The following is a 20,665-nucleotide window of genomic DNA, read 5'->3' as shown; positions in this document are numbered from 1 at the left end:
AGATAACTCTTAGTTAATGTGGCAAACTGAGGAGGGTATTTAACGATAAAAGCAGCAGGGTTGCCTTAGAGAGCTCTGATGTGCACATTGCAATCATTTACATTTTACATCATTCGTGTTATTTCGAGTACAGCAGAATGGTTTGCCAATTATGCAGCTTCTTCATTTACTCACTTGTGCATTTATTTTTGATTGTATGTAAGTATTTAATATAACATTCATGTAAATTTATATTAAAATGAGTCATTCCCTGAACTTTAGAGTATGAAAATATATCTTGAATGCATCATTTCACCCTATTTGAACAGTTCAAATGGACAGAAACTTTCCGTGGTCGCTAGATCACACACGCATCTTTATTGGAAGTTGGGCAATCAGTTTATGTCAGTAAAAGTCATTATTCACACACAGATTTATTAAACAATCTGAATGTGCTATCAAATATCTATTAAAAATGAATAGTTAGCTTTTTACTGAGCTACAATTTTAAAAATGTGTTTCAGGAGCTCACTCCTATTTCAAACACTGTCCTATTTCTGCAGACTGAAGACTATAAAATACAACTGCAAGTACGTAATAACTTAAATTAAGCCCCAGTAATCTCACTCGCACATATCAACATCAGCTCCTCAGATAGCTACATGCTTTCTTGACTTGCCCTTCGCCTCTTTATGATGCACTGGCTGAGTATACAGACCCCTTGCTGTGACCAGCGCTGGTTAAAAGAAGCAGCTGATGGCATAAAGCAGCAGGCTGAATTAAGCCCCTTTAATAATAAATACACACAAAAAAAAAAAAAAAAAAAAAAAAATTTAGATAAAGTGCTTAATAAGAAATTATCTTTACAGCCAGTACTCATAAACTCACTATATGAGCTAAATGGCAAGCAGGTCATGAGAGTTACTCATCATATTTAGTTTTACACTTTTTCTGTTAGCATATAAAGACAAATGCTTACAAACATGTGGACACTGAGACTTGTTGTGATATCAGAAACCAAGTAAACATGTTAAAAGGATTGATCATCGTAAGTATTGATAATCCTTTCTTATGCCCTAGAACACCAGAATATAGGATCTTGAGTGAAAAAGATTGCCATACTGAGTAAGTTTCACCATGTGGACACACAGTAAACAATGTCAGCAGTGATTTACAGGCATATTAAGATGTTTGAGATGGGATGTTCACAGTTTTATGTGGCATGTGACCTATCATATGAGAATCTAGTTTACTCATCTTCCAGTAGCCATGAACTGTTGAAACCCTAGATTATGACCTGCCTGAACTGGGTGGCGCTACCTTTAAGCAAATACTGTAAAGGAGAGGCTATAAGTAGTCAAAAATGTCTGAAGTATACCTTAGGGCTGAGTGCGTCTACTTTATTAGCACCAGAGCAGAGCTCTAAATTTTAGATTTATTTAGCCAGTTGGTAAGTTAGTCTTTTAGCCAGTAATTTATTTTCTTTACGTGTACATAGCTTAACAAGTAAAGATGGCTGCTCTTGGTTTCTGTGTTAATTGTAAGCTCTCACACCCTGTCCTGCTGTACGATTAAAGTCAGAGCATTTATTTTGTTATGCACTAAACTGGCACAAACACTTCCTATAAAACATAAATACCTCCACAGCTGTCCAACTGGTGTTTTGACAAGGGATATGATCCAAAATGGAAGTAAACATTCCCATACAATATCTCAACTTTACTCTCAGAAACCCACTATAAAGAGCATAACCAGCAGGAGTCTTAAGATTTACGTAAGAAGAAACACTTATGGATTGTTATAAATTAATGGACTGTTGTAATTGGTAGTGAAACTATGAAAAGGTACGAAGATGGGGATTTTTTACAATCAATATTTGGAACATTATAGCATCACTCCACCAAAGACATAAACCTTCTAAGACAACAGTCAGTACAGGGAATAAAAGAAAATGACTGTGTAGCTGTATCAAAAAATATAATGTTGTCAGAGTTACTGTCATTGGAAAAGTAATATTTTAATCTACATTGTAATTTAAATGTATATTGCACTATTGAGCTATTCTGTAAAATAAATGAGATTTCAGGAAATTTAGTTCAGCTATAAGTGTTTTCTGGTCCAGACTAATACGGAAGGTTAGTCCTGGTTCGCTCACATGGCATTTTTTTCATATCAAACAAACAGATGCCAAATGGATAAGGTCACATTCTGATTCAACAGCTTCTATGATGAAATTTAAAATTCACAAGCAATACTGTTTGTTGGGTTAAATGTGGTTGACTGATACATCAGACCAATAAAAGTAGTTTTAGTGATCCAACAGAGGATGACCTAGTATCACTGCGACCTAAAGCATACCTGGAAAATTCCACGAAAATGGTGCAAACAAGAGGCAAAGCTGTCCGAAGGGGAAAAGCACGACATTAAATAATCTAAGAAACAATGTTTGGAAGTATTTCGGATTTTACACCATAAGTAGTTTAATACAGAACAAAAATAAGGTTATTGGTTTATCTGTACAAAGCAGCCCTCTTACTTACATAAAATGTACAGATGTGCAACCCATTGCTATTGTTTCGGTATCATATATAATTGAACAAATTTGATGAATTACATATTTTCTTTAATTAATTTTAACTTGATTTCAAAGTGTGTGTCAGTTTCTTATAATTTCAAACAACAAAATCTTAAAAAAAAAAAAGAAAGATGAAAAGCAATACTGGTTTGGTATGTAGTGATACAACTCCTAAAACCACTGAGCAACTATCAGATATTAGAAGCGATTTGTTATTTCCTTCAAGTGCATGTGGAGACAATCTTGTGCTGCAATTACATGCACCAACCACAGTAACATTTCAGTATATTCATTAAAGCCCCAGCAACACAGAATTGATTACAATTAATGTTGAGTCTATTTTAGTGAAGTGACATTTGTCCGTGTAACAGTAATACGGTAATAAAATTTGCTCATGTGTTGGTAGAGATCACGCAGTGTAGCAACGACCGATCATAAAAAAGTTAATTTGATAAGGGCGCAAAAATTTCAACAACATGCAGGCGCACTGCAACTTAAACTGGCATAAAAAAAAACTCAATGACGATACTTGAGCAAATCTCTCTGTGAGAGATTATGTCTACAAATGATGGAGCAATTTCGGGATAAAATTCCTCAACATAAAAGTGCAGATTCAGAGTGAATATTCCATCATCCATAGTACATAATATCATTGAGAGTCATAGAATCTGGAAACATCTCTGTGCGCAAAGAACATAACATTTAATATTTAAAAAAGGAAACAGCCTGGTTGTTTTAAGTTGTTCAACACCTGCCATCAGATGAGGAGAAAGACAAAGTCATTTATCTGTTTCAGTGATACTATGGAGTCATACAACACCTGAAAACTACTGCTGTAATTCTATTCCGAAATAACACAAAGCAAAAAAAAATAAAATACAAATTGGATCATGAGAGCTGCAACAACTGTGCCCAAAATTTCTCGACCATCTGTTGCAGTTACTGGAAATTTGCTGAACTGAGCCAGGAACCAAATCATCCAAGATGTTTAAAAGATCAAAAGTGACAGATGGGACAGCCAGTGGCCAAGGTAAGCATCAAAACCTAATTTTCTATAGAAGAAAAAAAAGAAGAATATTGCTCGTCAAACTAGTGTGACTATATAACATTTGCACCACTTGTTTTTATAATTTTATTGCAAAATTCTCGAGCTACGCCAACAACACTGGGGACAAGCAACCAATTAAATCTGGAATCTGAACGAAGAGGGAAAACCGATTACTGAGATAAATGGATACTCTCAGTCCGAAAGAAATCTGTCTCACATTTCAGTTTTAAAAGAACAGATACGCTACATTACCGGGTAAACTTGAAGTAGAATCTTTAGGTGTTGCCTCGCCTAGTTAGAGAAACTCATGGATAAAGATGTACATGCAATATGTCCCAGGAAAATGGAAAATTATTTCCGTTCTACAGACAACGTGCTTTAGATGACAAAGAAATAAGAACATTTCCCATTAAGAGTCTGATAGAATAAAGAAAATGAGACTTTCATAGTACATCTGGTTGTGAATCAATAAAAACATTTCAGTTGATTTCATGAAAGAAGGTTTGAATACACCCAGTTTTTGTATTACTTGTATGTATTACATGTCTGTCTCAAATTTTAGACTTACCTGTTTTGCTATGATTTATACAAATAAATTAAATTTCCTGCTTTTATACTTTTTGTTTTCTCCTATTCAATTGTCATTTAAAAGCTATGGTAATGACATGCTAACATGTGGGGTATATGCTCTTTAACGTGCCTTATCAGGTCCGGCTGGAGAGAATTGCAATGGTTTAGAAGGTAGGCATAGGGAGCAACAGAAAAGCCCTCACCAGTTTTCTACTGCTTTTACTACCACCTGCTCCTGAAGGCATGAAGAAGTGATATAGAATGGATATTTCTATAAACATTGTGACCGTACATTTAAGTGCGTAGATATGTAGGTGCATCACGACATATCTGTTCTCAAAGTGAAGTTGAGGCATGGATTCTCATGGGAAAGATTTCAAATAGAAGTGTTATTTATAAGCAAATGTACAGAATGCAACACAGCCACGTCAACACAGGCGCAACAGACAGTGAAAACCTCAATTACATTAATATGAATAACATTATCATTCTAATATTTCAGATATTAGAATGACTTTTCAGCATGGTCCATTTGGGGTGATGTCGTGTTTACAAAACAACAGCTTTTAAAGAATATATATGGTGGTTAGGTTGTTCATCCTTTCCCTTGTTTTTAAAGTGTCAAATGTATCCCCACTGACATTCAATTTTCCAATGCTGATAGTGGGGATCAAGAAAAAATCCAAAGTTCCTGGGGTGATGATTACACAATTCATCGAGACGCTGCCTGAGGGAAAGAGCCATCCAGATTTCACCCGCAAGCCAATTGCTTTGACCATCCAAGAGGGTGACACTTACAGCTTACTAATTTTGAATATATTTGGAAAATGTAGAAAGTTGTTTCAGTGCTACAATTGAAGACACAATTATTTGAAGCCAGAAAAACTGAAAAACTTTAATCATTCTGTATAAGACAAATGGTGTGTGTCCTACATGTACCAGTTATGCACCAATACCCTGTACAGAATAGCATTGTGTCACTTACAAATCAATATTCATGTGAAAGTAAAGTAGTTCACGTTTCCCACCTGCACTGACCAGACCTTCCCTTTTTTTTTCTCTTTTTAAAAACAGGAAAATTTGCTTTCTTTAAGGCCATTGTCATTGGAGATCCAAAGCCTACTGTAACGTGGAGCAGAAATAATGGAGATGTGTCCGATACATCGAGATACCAGACCAAATACGATCCCAACTCCAATGAGCATACATTTGAGGCAAGTGACTATCAAATTAAAGCTGCTGTAACATGATGATGTAAACAATAGCTATTAAAACAAATAAAAACACGTACAGTTGCATGTAAGGGTCCATATATCAAGTGAAACTATCTGAAACCGATTTAAAGTAAATCAAATAAATTTGCAGGTCATGTTCCTAAGAGATATTAATCCAACTGAATCATCGACTTTAATTCAGTATGCATTATCCACTGAATGATAATGATAAAACAGCATTTCTCTTAATTTCCATATTCTATTCGTTAGTCTACTATTCAAAAATGTTTTCTGCCAGGCACAACAACCGAAGAACGCCTCCCTGAATACAGTCAATTGAAGAGCTTCTCAACTCAAAAGCTATGACATCCACAGAACAGTTATCTCTGTTCCTTTAGTGCAAGAAGATGTTTACAATGAGTGTATATGTTTTGTTTTGTTTAGAGGCGGGAGCTGCTGGTGTTGTTCGACCAATCAACATAAGATCACATCTTGAACAACCAAGTCTTTTCACATTATTCCTAGGATCTTATTAAAGTAGCAAAGCTTATAAAGATCCTATAAAAGTCCTGGTATGAACTGCAATCAGCCAAAGTTCCTGCAGTGTGGAACTAAAAAAAAAAGAGGTGGTGTATCTAAAGGTTGAAGAAATATGAAAGGATTCTTGTGGTCTCAAAGCACGTTAAGATGACAACAGCATCTGTCTAAAAAGTTCAGATTTTCAACCAGAAGCTCTTGGAGCAGCCATTTAAAATGGTGGATCTGTCTGAAAAGCGCTTTTCCTCCAAGCAGCTGCAGCATCTGACCTCATTGTGACCAAGCATCCTTGGAATCAAAAGGTGCTGGAGAGCTCAGATAAATAAAATAAAAAATATATAGAAACAGCGGAATTTTTACTCCTTGATAATCAGTCTTGACATCAGCCTCAAGTATCCTGTATCGATCGTGCTCCACATATGGTATCCACAGTTATTTTGAAGTACATTGAACAACAGTACAGTGTAGTAGCTGTCTTTGGTTAATAAAAATAAATAAAACTACCTCCTGCACAAAATTCTTATCAGTCCAGGTTTGGATCTATGTTGACATTTGTGCCAGATGTAATTAAATTTCCTTTCAGGTTTCCGTGATTTACAGCAGAATAATAATAAATATTAGAATCAACATGATGTCACAATGATGAATTTGAAGACATTTTCTCAAAGTTTTCAGGGAAATTAAAAACACAGATGGAACACCTAAATTAAAAAAAAAACCTGCAACATCAGCTTCAGTTAGCTTTAACTCCCTTATAGCTCATATATTGCTAAATCTAGTAGATAAATGACAAAAAAGCAATAGTACAAATGCAAACTGGATCAAGCCTATTGAAACAAGGTTTGGTCTCATTCTGGTCAAAACTCAACAATAAAAAATGCATTTCATTTCTTTATCATTAACCATGTTAAATTGTATAAAAAAGTCATTGGTGTTTATTAACTGGGTCCATAATATTTAGGATGTTTTGTATTTTCCAGATGCCAAATGTCAAGCCAGAACAAGCAGATACCTATAAATGCTTTGCCATAAATGAGTATGGACAAGCCATTGTCACAGTTGTTCTGAATGTTATTGAAGGTAAGGACAGTTTGCTTGTTGTGAATATACAGAATAAATGTAAGGAAAAGGATTACAGTCTTGTGTATAATTGAGGTTGTATGCTCAATTACCGCATGCAGATTCTTCAGAAGAGTCCATCGAGAACACTTTATAGCCATATACGACTTCATACAACTATATTATTCACTTAGTAGTCCTGACTGTATTTCGTTTACCCACACAATTCCATTAATGATGCAAGTAACCTGTCTTCCACTTCCAGTTGGTTACAAAAAAAACAAAGCCCAGCAAAAAGCAGTCACAGATGAAGATTTTAAGACTGTTCTGAAAAGGAAAAGGTGAGCCTGAGCAGACTTAACAGCAATGACAGCCTATACATTTACAAGACCATTTGACTGACAAAGGTATTTCAATTCTTAGCAAGGTCCGACCTAAATCTGCTCAGCCTGAGAAAAAGGAAGGAGAGATCGATCCTAAATTTTGGGAGCTTTTACTTTGCGCTGATAAGAAAGACTACGAGCAAGTCTGTGCAGAATTTGGAGTGACTGACTTTCGCTGGATGCTCAAGAAACTCAAGGAAATTAAAAAAGAAAGGGAGGAAGAGCAAGCAGCGGTCTGTGAATTTCGATATTTGCATGTTCATTTGTTTGCAGTTTTCATGAGGTTTAACTGTACAGGTATATGGTGATTGCTTCAAAATTACTCTGGAATAAACATCAATTCACTCTCGTCTCCACAATTATCTTGTGTGTTTTCCCCCCAGTTTGTAAGAAGCATCTCTGACCTGAAATCCATTAAGGTCAATCCCAATGGAACGGCATCCTTTGAGCTCGACATGGATCTTATTGACCAAAGCAGCTCTATATTCTTGTACAAGGTAGGCAGAAAAATAAAAACCTGTTTCTGCTGGAAGTCGTACAACACAACTGCATGGTGAAGGAGTCATTTAAAGAAATGAGTCATCCTCTAGGGACCCTGAAAAAGCCACACCAACTTAAATGCAATCTGGCCAAAACTTGCAGAGATGCATCAGTATCTCTCAATTAAGTTAGAGGACCAGATGAACATAGTTGGGTTGATCTGCTTGTAAACTTCTTCCTCTCAGACACCTCCATTTTTTATAATATGCATGGAACATCCTCCACATATACAGCTATGCTGCCATCTGAAAATATTTGGAATACGTCTTATTATGATGTTGTCAATTTTTACTCATATAGGTGAGTTATCTGACTTGCTTTGAAAAGACATTTTCAACCATCCAAAAATAAATTCTGTGTGCATATCCCCTACAGGATGGAGAAATGGTTCCTTATACCAAAGAGCTGGGAGATGAGCTTAAGCACTCCCTTAAGCAAATTGGAAAAAAGTATATTTTCAGTTTGAGAGACCTCATGCCAGAAGATGCTGGACTGTACCAGGTGGATGTAGACGATGTCACTATGTTTTCAACTGACTTTAAAAGTAAGTTGTTTTAAAACTGCTCATCCACACAGCAATCTGAAGGATCTAGTCAGAATAAAGAAAGAAGACATGTTTGATGTTTTATCACCTCCCATAAGTATATAACAAAATGATTACTCGTTTTCTTTTCAGTCCCCATGGTGGATTTCTTGGTGAAAATCCAGGAAGTGAAAGCCACTGAGAGAGAAGATGCTGTGTTTGAGTGCGTTTTATCAAACCCCTTTTCCAAAATTTTGTGGTTTGGAAAGAATATGCCACTTGAACAAGGGGATAAATATGACATTGAGGTTTCAGAAGACAAGCTCATTCACCGCCTGGTGGTCAAAGACTGTATGGTTGTAGACAAAGGAATTTATTCAGCCTGCGCAGGAATTAAATCTTGCAATGCATGGCTTGTTGTGGAAGGTAAGATTTTCTCCACCAAGAGGCTTATAGATAACCTTATTTGATGTACTTGAATGATATTGAACTTGGGCTGAAAAAGAAAAAGAAAACTGTTATCTGTTATTAATTTTCATGTCATAATATTGGCACTCACTCTAAAGTTGTTGTTTTTTTCCCCCAATTTAGCTGATAAAGATGCGCAAAAGGGCAAAAAGTCAGCAAGGAAAGCAACAAGGGCAGGAGGATCTGGGACGGATTTGCAGAAAATTGCCCAAGAGCAACAAGCAAAATTAGAAAAAGTTAGAGAGGAAAGGAAAGAACAGATTAAAGCTACACCAGCTGCACCTCCACCCGAGTCCCCTCCAGCACCTCAACCCAGCAAAGCTGAAATTATATCAACAAAAGCCCCCGAACCAAGTAAGAAAGCCCACCATAAAGTTTATGGAGCAGTGTGTTAAATTCACAAATAAAAACGTCATATCAGTCCAGACAGACTTTAGTTAGGGCATAAGTCTACCAATTGTTATTGGACTCCAGTGCAGGGACACAGCAGGGAGACAAGAGACTGATAAAAGTGTATAAACATAGTCTTAATGTCATCAATATGCAATATACACCAATGCCGTTTTAAACAACACTTGGTATTTTGTGAAAGCTCTCTGCCAACTAGTGTTTCCAGTGTAATTCATTTTTAAACAGCAATACAACATTGATTTATACATGGTGTCTCTAGCTGGATCTAAACACCAGCTGACTTTAATATTATCTAAACATAGCAGCAAACAATGTTGAAGAATTCAGCTGCAAACGGTAATTGTAAATGCCGGCCTATGCTGTTCACAGCGGCGATGAGCAACATTAAAACATTACATAGCAGGACAGTAAGAGAAACTTGAAGCTCATGTATTTATACAACTGATTCAACTTCACAAAAATGTTGAAGTTGATTTTTTTTTTTATTCATTTCTCTTGAATTAAGCCAACTAATTGGTATTTATTACACATGGCTGTCACAACATTTTAGGTGGGCGGGGCTTTGGCAGTCAGAACAGAAAACTGGGTCAAAGTTAGACTCTGTATTGTTAAGTTTCCCACTAAAACAGTTCCAGTGCTGGCTCAGAGCCAATGATCAAAACTCCAATTTTCTGAATATTTCTTTGTGTGCTTCATTATTTCATAAGTCAATAATTCTAAAAATGTTTCACTGTTTTGCATTTGCTCATGACATTTATTCTGATAATGTATTTAATGGTTGACAGAAAAGGTGGCCGAACCGGCAGCAGTGGCTTTAGATCCACCAGTGGTGGAAAGCACTGGTAAGAACCTGAACTTATTGATAGAACAACTGCATGTGTTAAAATGAACTGCAAGAAGTGTTGAAAATCAGTTTGTCTGTTAAAACAAAAAAACTAAATAAATAAAATTCTAAGGGCTGGTGCATCTAAATGTTCTTTAAACGCACACCAAGGGAATGTTGCACACTTTAGATACACTAAATTATTGGCTTCATTCATCTATTAAAGAGATGGCGTACAGTCATTTACACATTGTTCACTTTTTCATTAATGTTCCTCATGACTTCTTTCAGACATGCATGTAAAAATAACAGGCAGAGCCACCATGGGTCCCCAATGTGCAAATTGTGAAAAGCAACATAATAGTAGTTTGTACAAATAAGCAGTGATGTTTTTTTCATGGGAAAAACTCTCACTGAAAAATTACCACACATTTCCACATAAATACTAAAATACTGTCATACTGACTTTCATCAGAAGAAACGACAGCAGCAGTGGAAGAAGACACAGGAAGAGGTAAGACGAAATAATAAAGCAGTCAAGAACAGTAGAATAAGAAAGTAACTTGCTGAAGCAAGTCTAAATTATTTACCGTTATTGCTGTCAGGCCAGTCACCTGAGGAAACCAAATGTGATGAAAAGCTTCAGCCACTTGCAGACACTGAAGGTGAAATGAAAGATATTTGCTAAAAAACTATAATAGTAACACAGAACTGAAAAGACTAAAAAAAATAAAAATCTTAATAATCCAAAAACTCCCTTTATAATTTAAAAAGAATATTCTAACATTTTTTTGTAACAACCTGATTTTATAAACTTACCGTGGACACCCTTCAGGTCAATTAAATACATACTGTAAGCTACGTGGGAATGAGTTAAATAACGCATTTGAGAGTTCCTTTAAAACCAGCATGTGAAAATAGTCCTTAATATGTTCTGTGCAAATGAGCTGAAAGGGTCTTGTTAGAAGGTTTTGGGATATCACTGGGTTTCTTCTGCATCTGCAACTTTTAATATCACTGCTTGTAATTGTGCCAATACCTTTGTTGTAAACAGGCTTGTTTTGTAATTTGGCCAAGTCTGCATTTCTATCAAAACACTAATCATTGAGCCATGCAATTTAGTAGTCCTTTAATCCATGATTCAGTTTCAGTTTCATACTTTATGCAGCATGGACAAATGCTTCAGTAAAGTTTATCTTCACGTAAACAAGAGTTCTTGATGAACATTTTAGCTACTTTTTATCGCCATGGCATATCGGTGAGCAGCAATCCGAGGTAAACATGTCAATTACTCATTCATTTCATTCAGAATGTAGGCAGTTCTAAAAACAATGCCAATATGCAAAATGGAGAATAACCTTATTTCTATGCTGCATATTGTCAGGTATTACAACAGGACTCTCTGACATCTACGCTCTTCGTGGAAACCCAGCCAACTTAAATGTGAAGATGAACACGGACTGCGATGGCACCTGGTTCAAAGATGGAGAACAGGTAAAGCCCATAAGTAGCATCCAAAAACAACTTTACCATTGCCTATCAGTCCTTGTATGTTGTATAGATGAAATTAAAGAACTACATATAGGAATTCTGTCTCACAGCATGTGGTAAAACTGACACAATGAGTGTTTCATCTGTTTAGAAGTGTGAAAAAGGCCACAGCATAGAGCAAAGGTTAATTAAACACTAGGGCAGTCACTCAACTCCAGCAATTTCTTTTGCAATTAAATTACCATATGAAAAAAACTATAATACCAACCCTAAGAGCTTACACTTGAACACAACAAAAAAAAGCCCACACTAACAGACCAAAAGAAAGAAAAATATTTGATTGGCAATTTTATTCTCAAATATTTACATGGTCTTTGTCTGCAGTTCAACCACATACAGTTGTTTCTGATCCTTCTGTTAGTCAAAATCTTTTCTCCACTAATGCTTCCAAAAGTCCGGGTTGTTAAAACACCACATTGCAGATGGGAACGTTGAAATAACATAACAGCAAATCGGCAGGTAAAAGTCCAGTCAGAAATCCTGTTGTTCTTCCTTCCTTTCATATAGGCTTGAAAGTTCCAGAATATCACTGTCAGTTATCACTGTGTATGTGTGTTTAAAGGCTTTGGCAAATGTATATACAATGCTGTGAACCTGTTGTATTGTAGACACTGGAAAAGTTTTATCATCATTGGAAGTTTTTTTTTTTTTTCTGGTATAGTGGTGCATTCACATACAAATGAGAATTTAGAATTTACAACTTCAAACTGAATAATCTAATTTGAGAAATCAAAGAAAACACCAATAAGAAGTCTGATGTCCTTATCGTGAAATAACAAATTAGACAAGGTTACTCACAGAAAACGATCACCTCATTTTGTTCTTAATCTGAATGAGCTATAGAACTGCTGCGGGTTGAGATCAAAGGTGGAGATGAGAATATTTGGAATCTGGATAAGTTTGCTCTGAGCTGGGAATGTGACAAAGGAATCCACAGCAAATCTGAACAGTTCACTGAAGGACACATTTTCAGACCTCAGGGGCACCAAACAAAGTGAACGGGTTGTGTTTTTTTTCTGGAGTCTGAGATTTGTCCCTTTAAAATTGACCATCTCGCATCATCTATCGCAAGTTACACATCTCCTTTTTCTAAGTTACTGGTTGATAAGACCCTCCTCATATGCCTAAATCAAAAACAGTGGTGTGGGCTTTAATAAAACCACCCACTAAAATACCTCACCTTGAAAGTCACAAAAAAAAAAAAAAAAGTTTTACCATTTGACCAGACAAATGCAAAGGTTCCACACAGAGGTTAGAATAACATGGTACAAAGTTCTGTTTCCACATAATGACTATGTGAGGTTGTTCATTTTCCCTTTAACTTTCTAAATGTATTAGGCCTACAGAAAAGCAAAGTTTTAATTTTACTTCTGTTTTTTCATTTGACTTTCAGTTGAACACAGGTGCTGCTATAAGCATAACCAAAGAAGGAACGTCTCACAATTTGACAATTCAAAGCTGTAAAGATGAAAACTCTGGAGTTTACCAATTTGCATCAGGGGAACTGAGCACACAAGGAAAGGTCACAGTTGGAGGTAAAATGTATTCTTGAATACAATAAATATACAATAAATAACACAACAAAACAAAAAGTTACAATATCAACTGACTAGTGCTTTGTGTTTGACAGACATGCCTGCATTTGATGAAGATGACCTTCACAAGTTCTCCAAGCCGGTGATAGTAAGAGTGGGCCAAAACGCTGCTTTCAAGATGCCCTTTCCACCTCAGGAGTCTCTGGTGGTCAGCTGGTTTAAGGATGGTGTTGAGATCAAAGATGGAGGAGGAGTTAAGATTGTGAAGGAGCCAAATCACAGCCGCCTGCTGCTCAGAGACTGCCTGCGGACAGACGCAGGGGAAATAAAGATTCAACTGAAAAACCCATTTGGTGCTGTGGAGGCCACATCTCAGCTTATTGTTATTGGTATGAAAACAGAGAAATCTATTGAGAAAAGTGAGAAAGACAGAGGAGTTTTTCTTTTAAACCAACATGCACCGCCACTTTCAAACGTGCTATGAAAAAAAAAAAAAAAACCTTCCTGAGCATTGCATAAAGTATGTGTCATATTCAATTCAACACTGTATTTTTCTAACAGATCGACCAGGTCCACCAGAAGGTCCCGTGGAGATTGTTGAAACCACTTCATCAATAATTGAGTTTAGATGGAGCCCTCCCAAAGACGATGGTGGCTCTGCTGTAACCAACTACATCGTAGAACGACAGCAGGCAGGACAGAGTCTGTGGATGAAACTTGGGGACGTCTCAGCTGACAAGACCTCCTTCAGAGACAGGAATGTGACTCATGGAAAGAAATATAACTACCGCATCTATGCCGAAAACCCTGAGGGCATCAGTGACTCTCTGGAGACAGCTGATAGCATTATGGCCGGCATAATGAGTGAGCACAGAAAAATGAATTCTAATTTAGGATTTCTCAGCAAATCCCATGTTAATCGCTCAGGTTGTGATAAATGAAAATGCCTCTGGATGAGTTTTGGGATTACTTCCAATCGCTTATCTGCGGCATGATTTAGAGACTGCCTAAATTCCACCTTTTGTTCACTCTGTAACAGCTGCTCTATCTCCAAGAAAAAATGTTTGCAATATCCTGCAGTAATAACATGTTGAAGCCCTTAATGTATTCCATATCTTTAATTACATCTTATTAATCCTGAGTTCATTAACTGATTAGACTACGTATCATTTTCTAGTACTGTCTGGTCCACCTGGAGCCCCTAAAGTAGTGAGTGCCTCCAAAAGCTGTATAAACTTGATCTGGACCCCTCCAGAGGATGACAAAGGTGTACCAATCATCGGTTACCAAGTGGAGAAACGAAAGAAGGACACAAATCAGTGGATCGCCCTTAATGCACTTAATGAGCCCATTGAAGGTTTGCCTAAACAAAAGCCTTACAATATATTTAGATTAAAGAATAATTACAGCCTTTCAAATGTCTTTCCATTTATATCATTTTCAGATGTCAACTATGCTGTTAAAGATATCACTGAGGGAGCAGAGTATGAGTTCAGGGTTTCAGCAATCAATGAATCAGGATCTGGAGATCCAAGTCCCCCATCTGCACTGGTGTGTGCAAAGAATCCCAACAGTGAGTAATTCATTTCATTAATGAATACTAACGATTTATTGCTATGCAAAGCAGTGTTTGTTCCTGTGTGAATTTCATAGATTGTGTGTCTTCCATCCAGTGAGACCTTGTTTTAAGGACCCAGAGGACTTCATTGTTGTCAGGGCAGGAAACTCTGCTCGTGTTAAAATTTGCTACGAGGTATGAATGAACCAAAACTCAGGTTTACATACAGAATTAATCTTCTTTGATATACATTGTAAATCCGTCAGTCGTTCCTGCATTCATATTTTACCCTCCTGTCTTAACATGGCTTACTGTTAAGATATTGTATCACAGAGATGTCAAAGATAGAAAGATGGCACTTGCCTCACACTTTCCCCGATTTATCGGATATCATTATCTCCAGGCTGAACCTCCACCTCAGATCACTTGGCTGAAGGACGATGAGCCAATATCCCCGTGGATTAATGTCATCAATATAGAGGGAATGTCTCAGCTTGTTATTCCCTCATCAAAGCGCTCAGATTCAGCCATCTACACCATTAAAGCCAAAAATTCTGTGGGTGAGGCATCCTTCGATATTGAAGTTAGAGTCACAGGTAAGGATGAGTAACAGGATTTTACACTATGAGCAGAGTAAAATAGTTTTGTGGAATTAATTAATTTGACACCAGTGAGTGCCAATGTTATGAATTAATTCAATTATCCAAACATTGGACATATTGACTGGATAATATTTAGTCAATTAAATACCAAGAACATAAATATTCACAAACCAAAGTTAAATCCTTTGACACTGCATCATTTTTTATGGTGTGATGTGCAATAATAGATGGCATAAAAATCAAAGCAGCCACATTAAAAATGGAAATAATGAAAACTGTTCATCAATGTCATCGATGTGTTCAAAACTTACAAAGGCTTAACAGGAGATTTTCTCTGCTTTCTAGAACATTTCTATAATATTTTCATCCGTATCTTAACGTATGTGTTCCTAGATGAACCCAAATCTCCAGGTCCAGTGGAGCTGGAGCAAACAGTCCATGATAAGGTAGTGGTATCATGGGCTCCCTCTCCAGACCAGGAGCTCGATGACCGCATGTACTACATGGTCTCTCAATATGACTCCAAAGTGAGAGTCTGGAAAACTGTGGCAGACCGACTCTTCACCAACACATACACAGCCAACAACATCCTTTCTGGGATACAATACCATTTCCGAATCTATGCCAAGAACGATATGGGTCCCTCAGATCCATCTCAGTCACCCCCATGGGGCATCAACAGCAACAGAGGTGGGTTGGTTATGTGCAGTTATGCCATGACATTAATTCAAACAAACAGTGTAATGCATTAGTTGTAACTAAAAGGTATTGTCAAATATTTCAATCCTTCATATGCTGTATGTTCCATTTTAACCACTCAAATAGCTACATTTTAGTGTCCCTAACATTTAATCAGTTTGAAGAACACAAACTATGACCTGCAGAAGAAAACTAGTGTGATGTAGTAATGATGGTTAAATATTTCAGCTTCTGTGCGTTACAGACAAAATTAACTCCTTGTGTGTTCCCAATTCATTACAACATCCGCATCTTCATTACAGTAGGTGCTTTTTAGTACACCTTTCATAAGAATAAAAGTGTTAGCACACTCATACCAGGGCTTGCTGTTTGAACTATTGGAAAGAAATTAAGCACGGTTGATCTTCTGAGTTGGACTGTTTTGTGTACTTTTTTTCAACCAAGCTTCTAGATGGGTTTCACAGAGGCACATGGAAAAACTAGAGGGCAGAAAGTAGTGCTAATCTTGGTTAATTTGGCAAAGACAACTTTCTAAACAGAGATTATGAGGCATTGAAATATAGAAGTCACCAAAGAACACGCATGGAAATTGTTCAATATTGTAAAAGGGTTATTTTCCTTTGCCAAAAGAAGAAGACTGTGGATCCAGGATAATAAAAAGGCTGCCATCTTGCTATTCCCAACAGCTAAAGTCTCTTCAGTGCCCACTGCATGTCTGTAATATAAAACTTTATCTGTTCCAACTACCCAGGAAACATATTAATTTGCATTTAAGCACTGGGCTTTTCAATGGCATAAGTACAACAGGCCATGCAATTGCTCAATTGAAAATGTTTAAGTAGTCATTGTAATGACTAGTGACACGATTTCATAATGTTGTAACATATCCGATAAATATATAATCAGCGCAGTCCAAGCCAACAATGTAGTCAGCCACTGTTCCGGTTTATGCTAGCTGTCACTTGTGTCTTGAGACAATCAATGTCATTTCTGTTAAATGCGATGGGTTGTAAAGCAGCCTTGTCATGAACATTTTTACTTCTTGAGCCAAGTGAAACTAATATTACGACAAAGCTACTGACATTGTCAAATAAGGACAGCAGAGAAATCATGAAAAAAAAGACCAAATGATTTAGAAATATTGTTAGCTTATATTTATTTGTTTTGTCCAAATCATTATGTGACCATAAGTACTAACTTTGAGCATCCCTCCTCTAATTTTCTACTTTAAGTTCCAATAACCTCAAACGGGGTTATTTCATCTGAGGTTTCCTTTGAGAGGCCTCCATCCATCTTGGTCCCTTTGAAAGTCCACACACCACCCAGAGGTTACCAGGTCTACATGACGTGTGCCGTGCGAGGATGCCCCACGCCCTCCGTGTCCTGGTACCTGAATGATGTCTGCATCAACTCAGACAGCAACTACTACTTAACCAACTCCTTTGGAGTGTGCTCCATGTATATTCTCAGAGTCCGAACCAAGGATAGCGGTGAATATAAGGTTGTTGCTGTTAACTCATTCGGCAAGGCAGAGTGCTCCTCTAAATTAAATGTTAGAGGTAAGTCTTCACTGGCATTTTTTTCAATTGTGGTTTTTAAAAGTGTTTTATTACAACGATTTTCTTTCCTTTTTCAATAGATTAAAACACCAGGAAGCCTTTCTCAAGCTTTTCCTCAGAGTGTGGAGTACAGAAGTGGAATGTTTTCGTAGACTTTGTAGACTACATGTCAAAAGTTCTGATATGTGTCTAAAATGTATTTGTAATATATTTGAAATTAAACAGATTTACAGTTGTTATCAGTCATCAGAAATTAAAATGCAGCACGACTGAAGTGACTGTAACAGAAATGCATCTGTCAATTTTTCATGTACTTCTAACAACTTAATATATCAATAAATTTATGAACTTATACAACCCGTGTTTTGTTTTTTTATCTTGTCAAGAAGTTCTTGTTTACCACTAACCTCACATTTTCCACTACAAAATCAGCCACCATTATTGTAGGAATAGATGTTTCAGCATGCATTTCCAGCACCACACAGCATCTTATACTGCCATACAATATTTAACACTTAGAACAAGAGTTCACTTTTTAAACCTTTTACATTTCCAAATATATCCACATAAGCTCTGCAGTAAACTGTCTACAAGAAGATCCATGGCTGTAAAACTTGAAGTGGTCCTTTTAATATCTACAGTCGGCTGTTAAAGAGAGATCTTTCAGAGACTGAAGATGCATAACCTCTCATGTGTTTAGATCTATAGAACTGACATAACATGCATTAGAAACTGACCAGGGCATTTAAGCTCATAATGCAACATCTACAACAAGCAGACATAACTAGCAAAATAGCGAGTCGTGACCTGTTCAGCTAAGCCAAGTTCACAGCGCATACATTATCTGATGTGATTAAACTTTCTGAGGGCAAATGTCTATTCGCATTATATAAGAGCACTTACCTCTTTTCCTGTACCAGGTCGGAGGTGACATTTGTGTTCATCAACAGAGATGCCATCAGGCTTTCATTGCAGCTGTGTTAATTTTTTAACAAGCTTGGGGTGACTATTCAAACTGCCTGGAAATGTCAATGTGTATTTAACCTCTGACAATGTAAACTGAAATTCCTGCCCAGTAGACCGTGTCCAGCGCATCACAACCACCATGACCAACCATCTTTTTATGATGCTACAGTGGGTCCAATATGTGCCACCAAACACCACGAGCATACAGTGAAAATTTCAGTTGATACATTTGGAGACCAATTGGAACCAATACTGAGGTCATCTTACTTTATAAAATGTCTCATCTTAATGTTTATTGACCAGTAAAGTCCAAAGTTAAGTGTTATATTACTGAAGAACTTGTGAAGCTGCCAGCCAAAAGCTTTTGGTTGGACGGTTGTTCTGTTATATGTGGAAAATTATATTTCCTGTTGAATCCATAAATCATAGAGCCTCAACTTTTAAGAAGAGTAAAATCCATCACCAATGTAATGTTATTAATGACATCACGCCAGAATTTCTATGTTTTATTCTTGATATTAACACAAGATACTGATATGTTTTTTTGTTTTTTTATTACTCTCAACTGTAACGGAAGACAAATGTTGACTTGATATGACTAATAGCAGATTGAATGGAGGGTCATGATTTATTTTGAGTACCATCTGCAAAGTGATCGCTTTCATAGAGATGAGTAAGAGGAACCTCCACTCAATACCATTGCTGTAAAATGGGTTTTCATCAACAACCATGTAAGGGTTTCTATGCATTCCAAACTTTTATCACTGAACAAAAAGGCGTGTCACATTTGAAATATTGCACAGTGAGTAGAGAAGAAGCTAAAGGAGGATGAGAAGAGCATAGCCAACACAGAACTGGAAGTAAGTATGCATTTCTTTTTATTCTGTTCAGGAATTTCAAGTCGCAGTCATTTCTACAAAATGAAGTGACAAAAAGCAATACTATTTTAAATGGGCGGTGTGATCGAAGACCTCATGCAGAATGGTTTTTGACAAGCAACCTAGTCTGAGCAACTGCAGGGAAATTTAAGTGTGAAACAACAGAGAGGCACCGTTTGGTTTAAAAAGACATAATAGGCCTGACAAAAAGTATGATCTGATTAGTTCTCCTAGTTAAATTAAAAGTTAATTTTAGGTCATATTAGCGGTTCGGAAGATTTATAAACACAGTAGCCTTTAAACGCATAATTTCATAAAACATTAGTAATAGAAGCTTTGGATGGATCTATTGACCGTCAGAAATTGAATGTGCTGCTGCAGAAATAAACTAGGAAACAAAAAACAACCTCGATGACATTACCTCCTATATACCTGTGGAAATTTGCTCTTGACAAAACAAATATGGGCAATGAGAACTGCCGCATTGGACTGTATATTTTAAGTACTGTCACAAACAGAGGAGTAAGGTTCTCCTAAAATGTTACTCCTTTTGTGCTGCAGTACTGTAATTAATAGAGTGAGGTGTAAAATCTGTTTCAATCCACAACAAGTCCATGAAAAGAAATACATGGCCCTTCTGCATTCAGCCTCAGTTAACAGTAAATATCCTGATTTCACAAAAGAAACTGACCTTCACAACTGGCTTCCAGTGACTAAGACACTAGTGAGCAGGAGTCTGTGATCACAGAATGTGTAACACAAAAAATGTCTTTTTTTCTGCTGGGTTGTAGATGTTGAAGGACAGATTTTGTTTTTGTTTTTGAACTTTAGTCTTCCTCTTATGTCTAAAATATTTAAGAACTATTCAGAAAGGCTTATGGAAATAAATCTTCGACAAAGCCCATTTTTATTAATTAAAAGCCTTTCAGCTTATTTATATATATATATATATATACACACACACACATATATATATATACACACATATATATATAAATATAAGAATAATTAAAGTAAAAGATGCCCCAGACTACTTACTACTTACTTATGGATTTTAGTATTTAAATGTTTTGCCTGTGGGTTAGGGATGGGTAAATGCTAATTCTCCATCTAATTTACCACAGAAGTTATTAGTATAGTATGTTTTTGACCTTTAATTCAGTGTCTGTCTTTTGCTTTTAGTTAAC

General features: G+C 36.6%; 1 protein-coding gene across 1 annotated transcript; it reads left to right on the top strand.

The window, feature by feature from the left end:
- The first annotated feature begins 3,538 nt into the window (after positions 1-3,538).
- Positions 3,539-18,565, top strand: LOC142376947 (immunoglobulin-like and fibronectin type III domain-containing protein 1). Its single transcript, XM_075460665.1, has 23 exons — positions 3,539-3,584; positions 4,311-4,343; positions 4,837-4,959; positions 5,247-5,386; positions 6,904-7,003; positions 7,248-7,323; positions 7,406-7,598; positions 7,749-7,862; positions 8,281-8,449; positions 8,582-8,854; positions 9,020-9,250; positions 10,093-10,149; positions 11,515-11,624; positions 13,075-13,216; positions 13,312-13,605; positions 13,778-14,080; positions 14,394-14,573; positions 14,661-14,789; positions 14,890-14,969; positions 15,178-15,370; positions 15,770-16,066; positions 17,308-17,634; positions 18,555-18,565. The coding sequence occupies exons 1-23, from the start codon at positions 3,539-3,541 to the stop codon at positions 18,563-18,565; spliced, it is 3,621 nt and encodes a 1,206-aa protein (XP_075316780.1).
- The last annotated feature ends 2,100 nt before the right edge of the window (positions 18,566-20,665 follow it).

This window comes from Odontesthes bonariensis, chromosome 3, assembly GCF_027942865.1.
Source record: "Odontesthes bonariensis isolate fOdoBon6 chromosome 3, fOdoBon6.hap1, whole genome shotgun sequence".
In the NCBI taxonomy this organism is placed as follows: domain Eukaryota; kingdom Metazoa; phylum Chordata; class Actinopteri; order Atheriniformes; family Atherinopsidae; genus Odontesthes; species Odontesthes bonariensis.
The sequence above is the reverse complement of the archived record's forward strand: the minus strand, read 5'-3'. Positions and strand labels throughout refer to the sequence as shown.

What these genes read in the sequence shown, in the direction of transcription:
- LOC142376947 (XM_075460665.1), top strand. Translation starts at nt 3,539, where the DNA reads ATGTTTAAAAGATCAAAAGTGACAGATGGGACAGCCAGTGGCCAAG. An exon ending in ACTGTTCTGAAAAGGAAAAG is followed by an intron (nt 7,324 to 7,405) that starts GTGAGCCTGAGC and finishes TTCAATTCTTAG; the next exon opens with CAAGGTCCGACCTAAATCTG. An exon ending in ATCTCAGCTTATTGTTATTG is followed by an intron (nt 13,606 to 13,777) that starts GTATGAAAACAG and finishes TTTTTCTAACAG; the next exon opens with ATCGACCAGGTCCACCAGAA.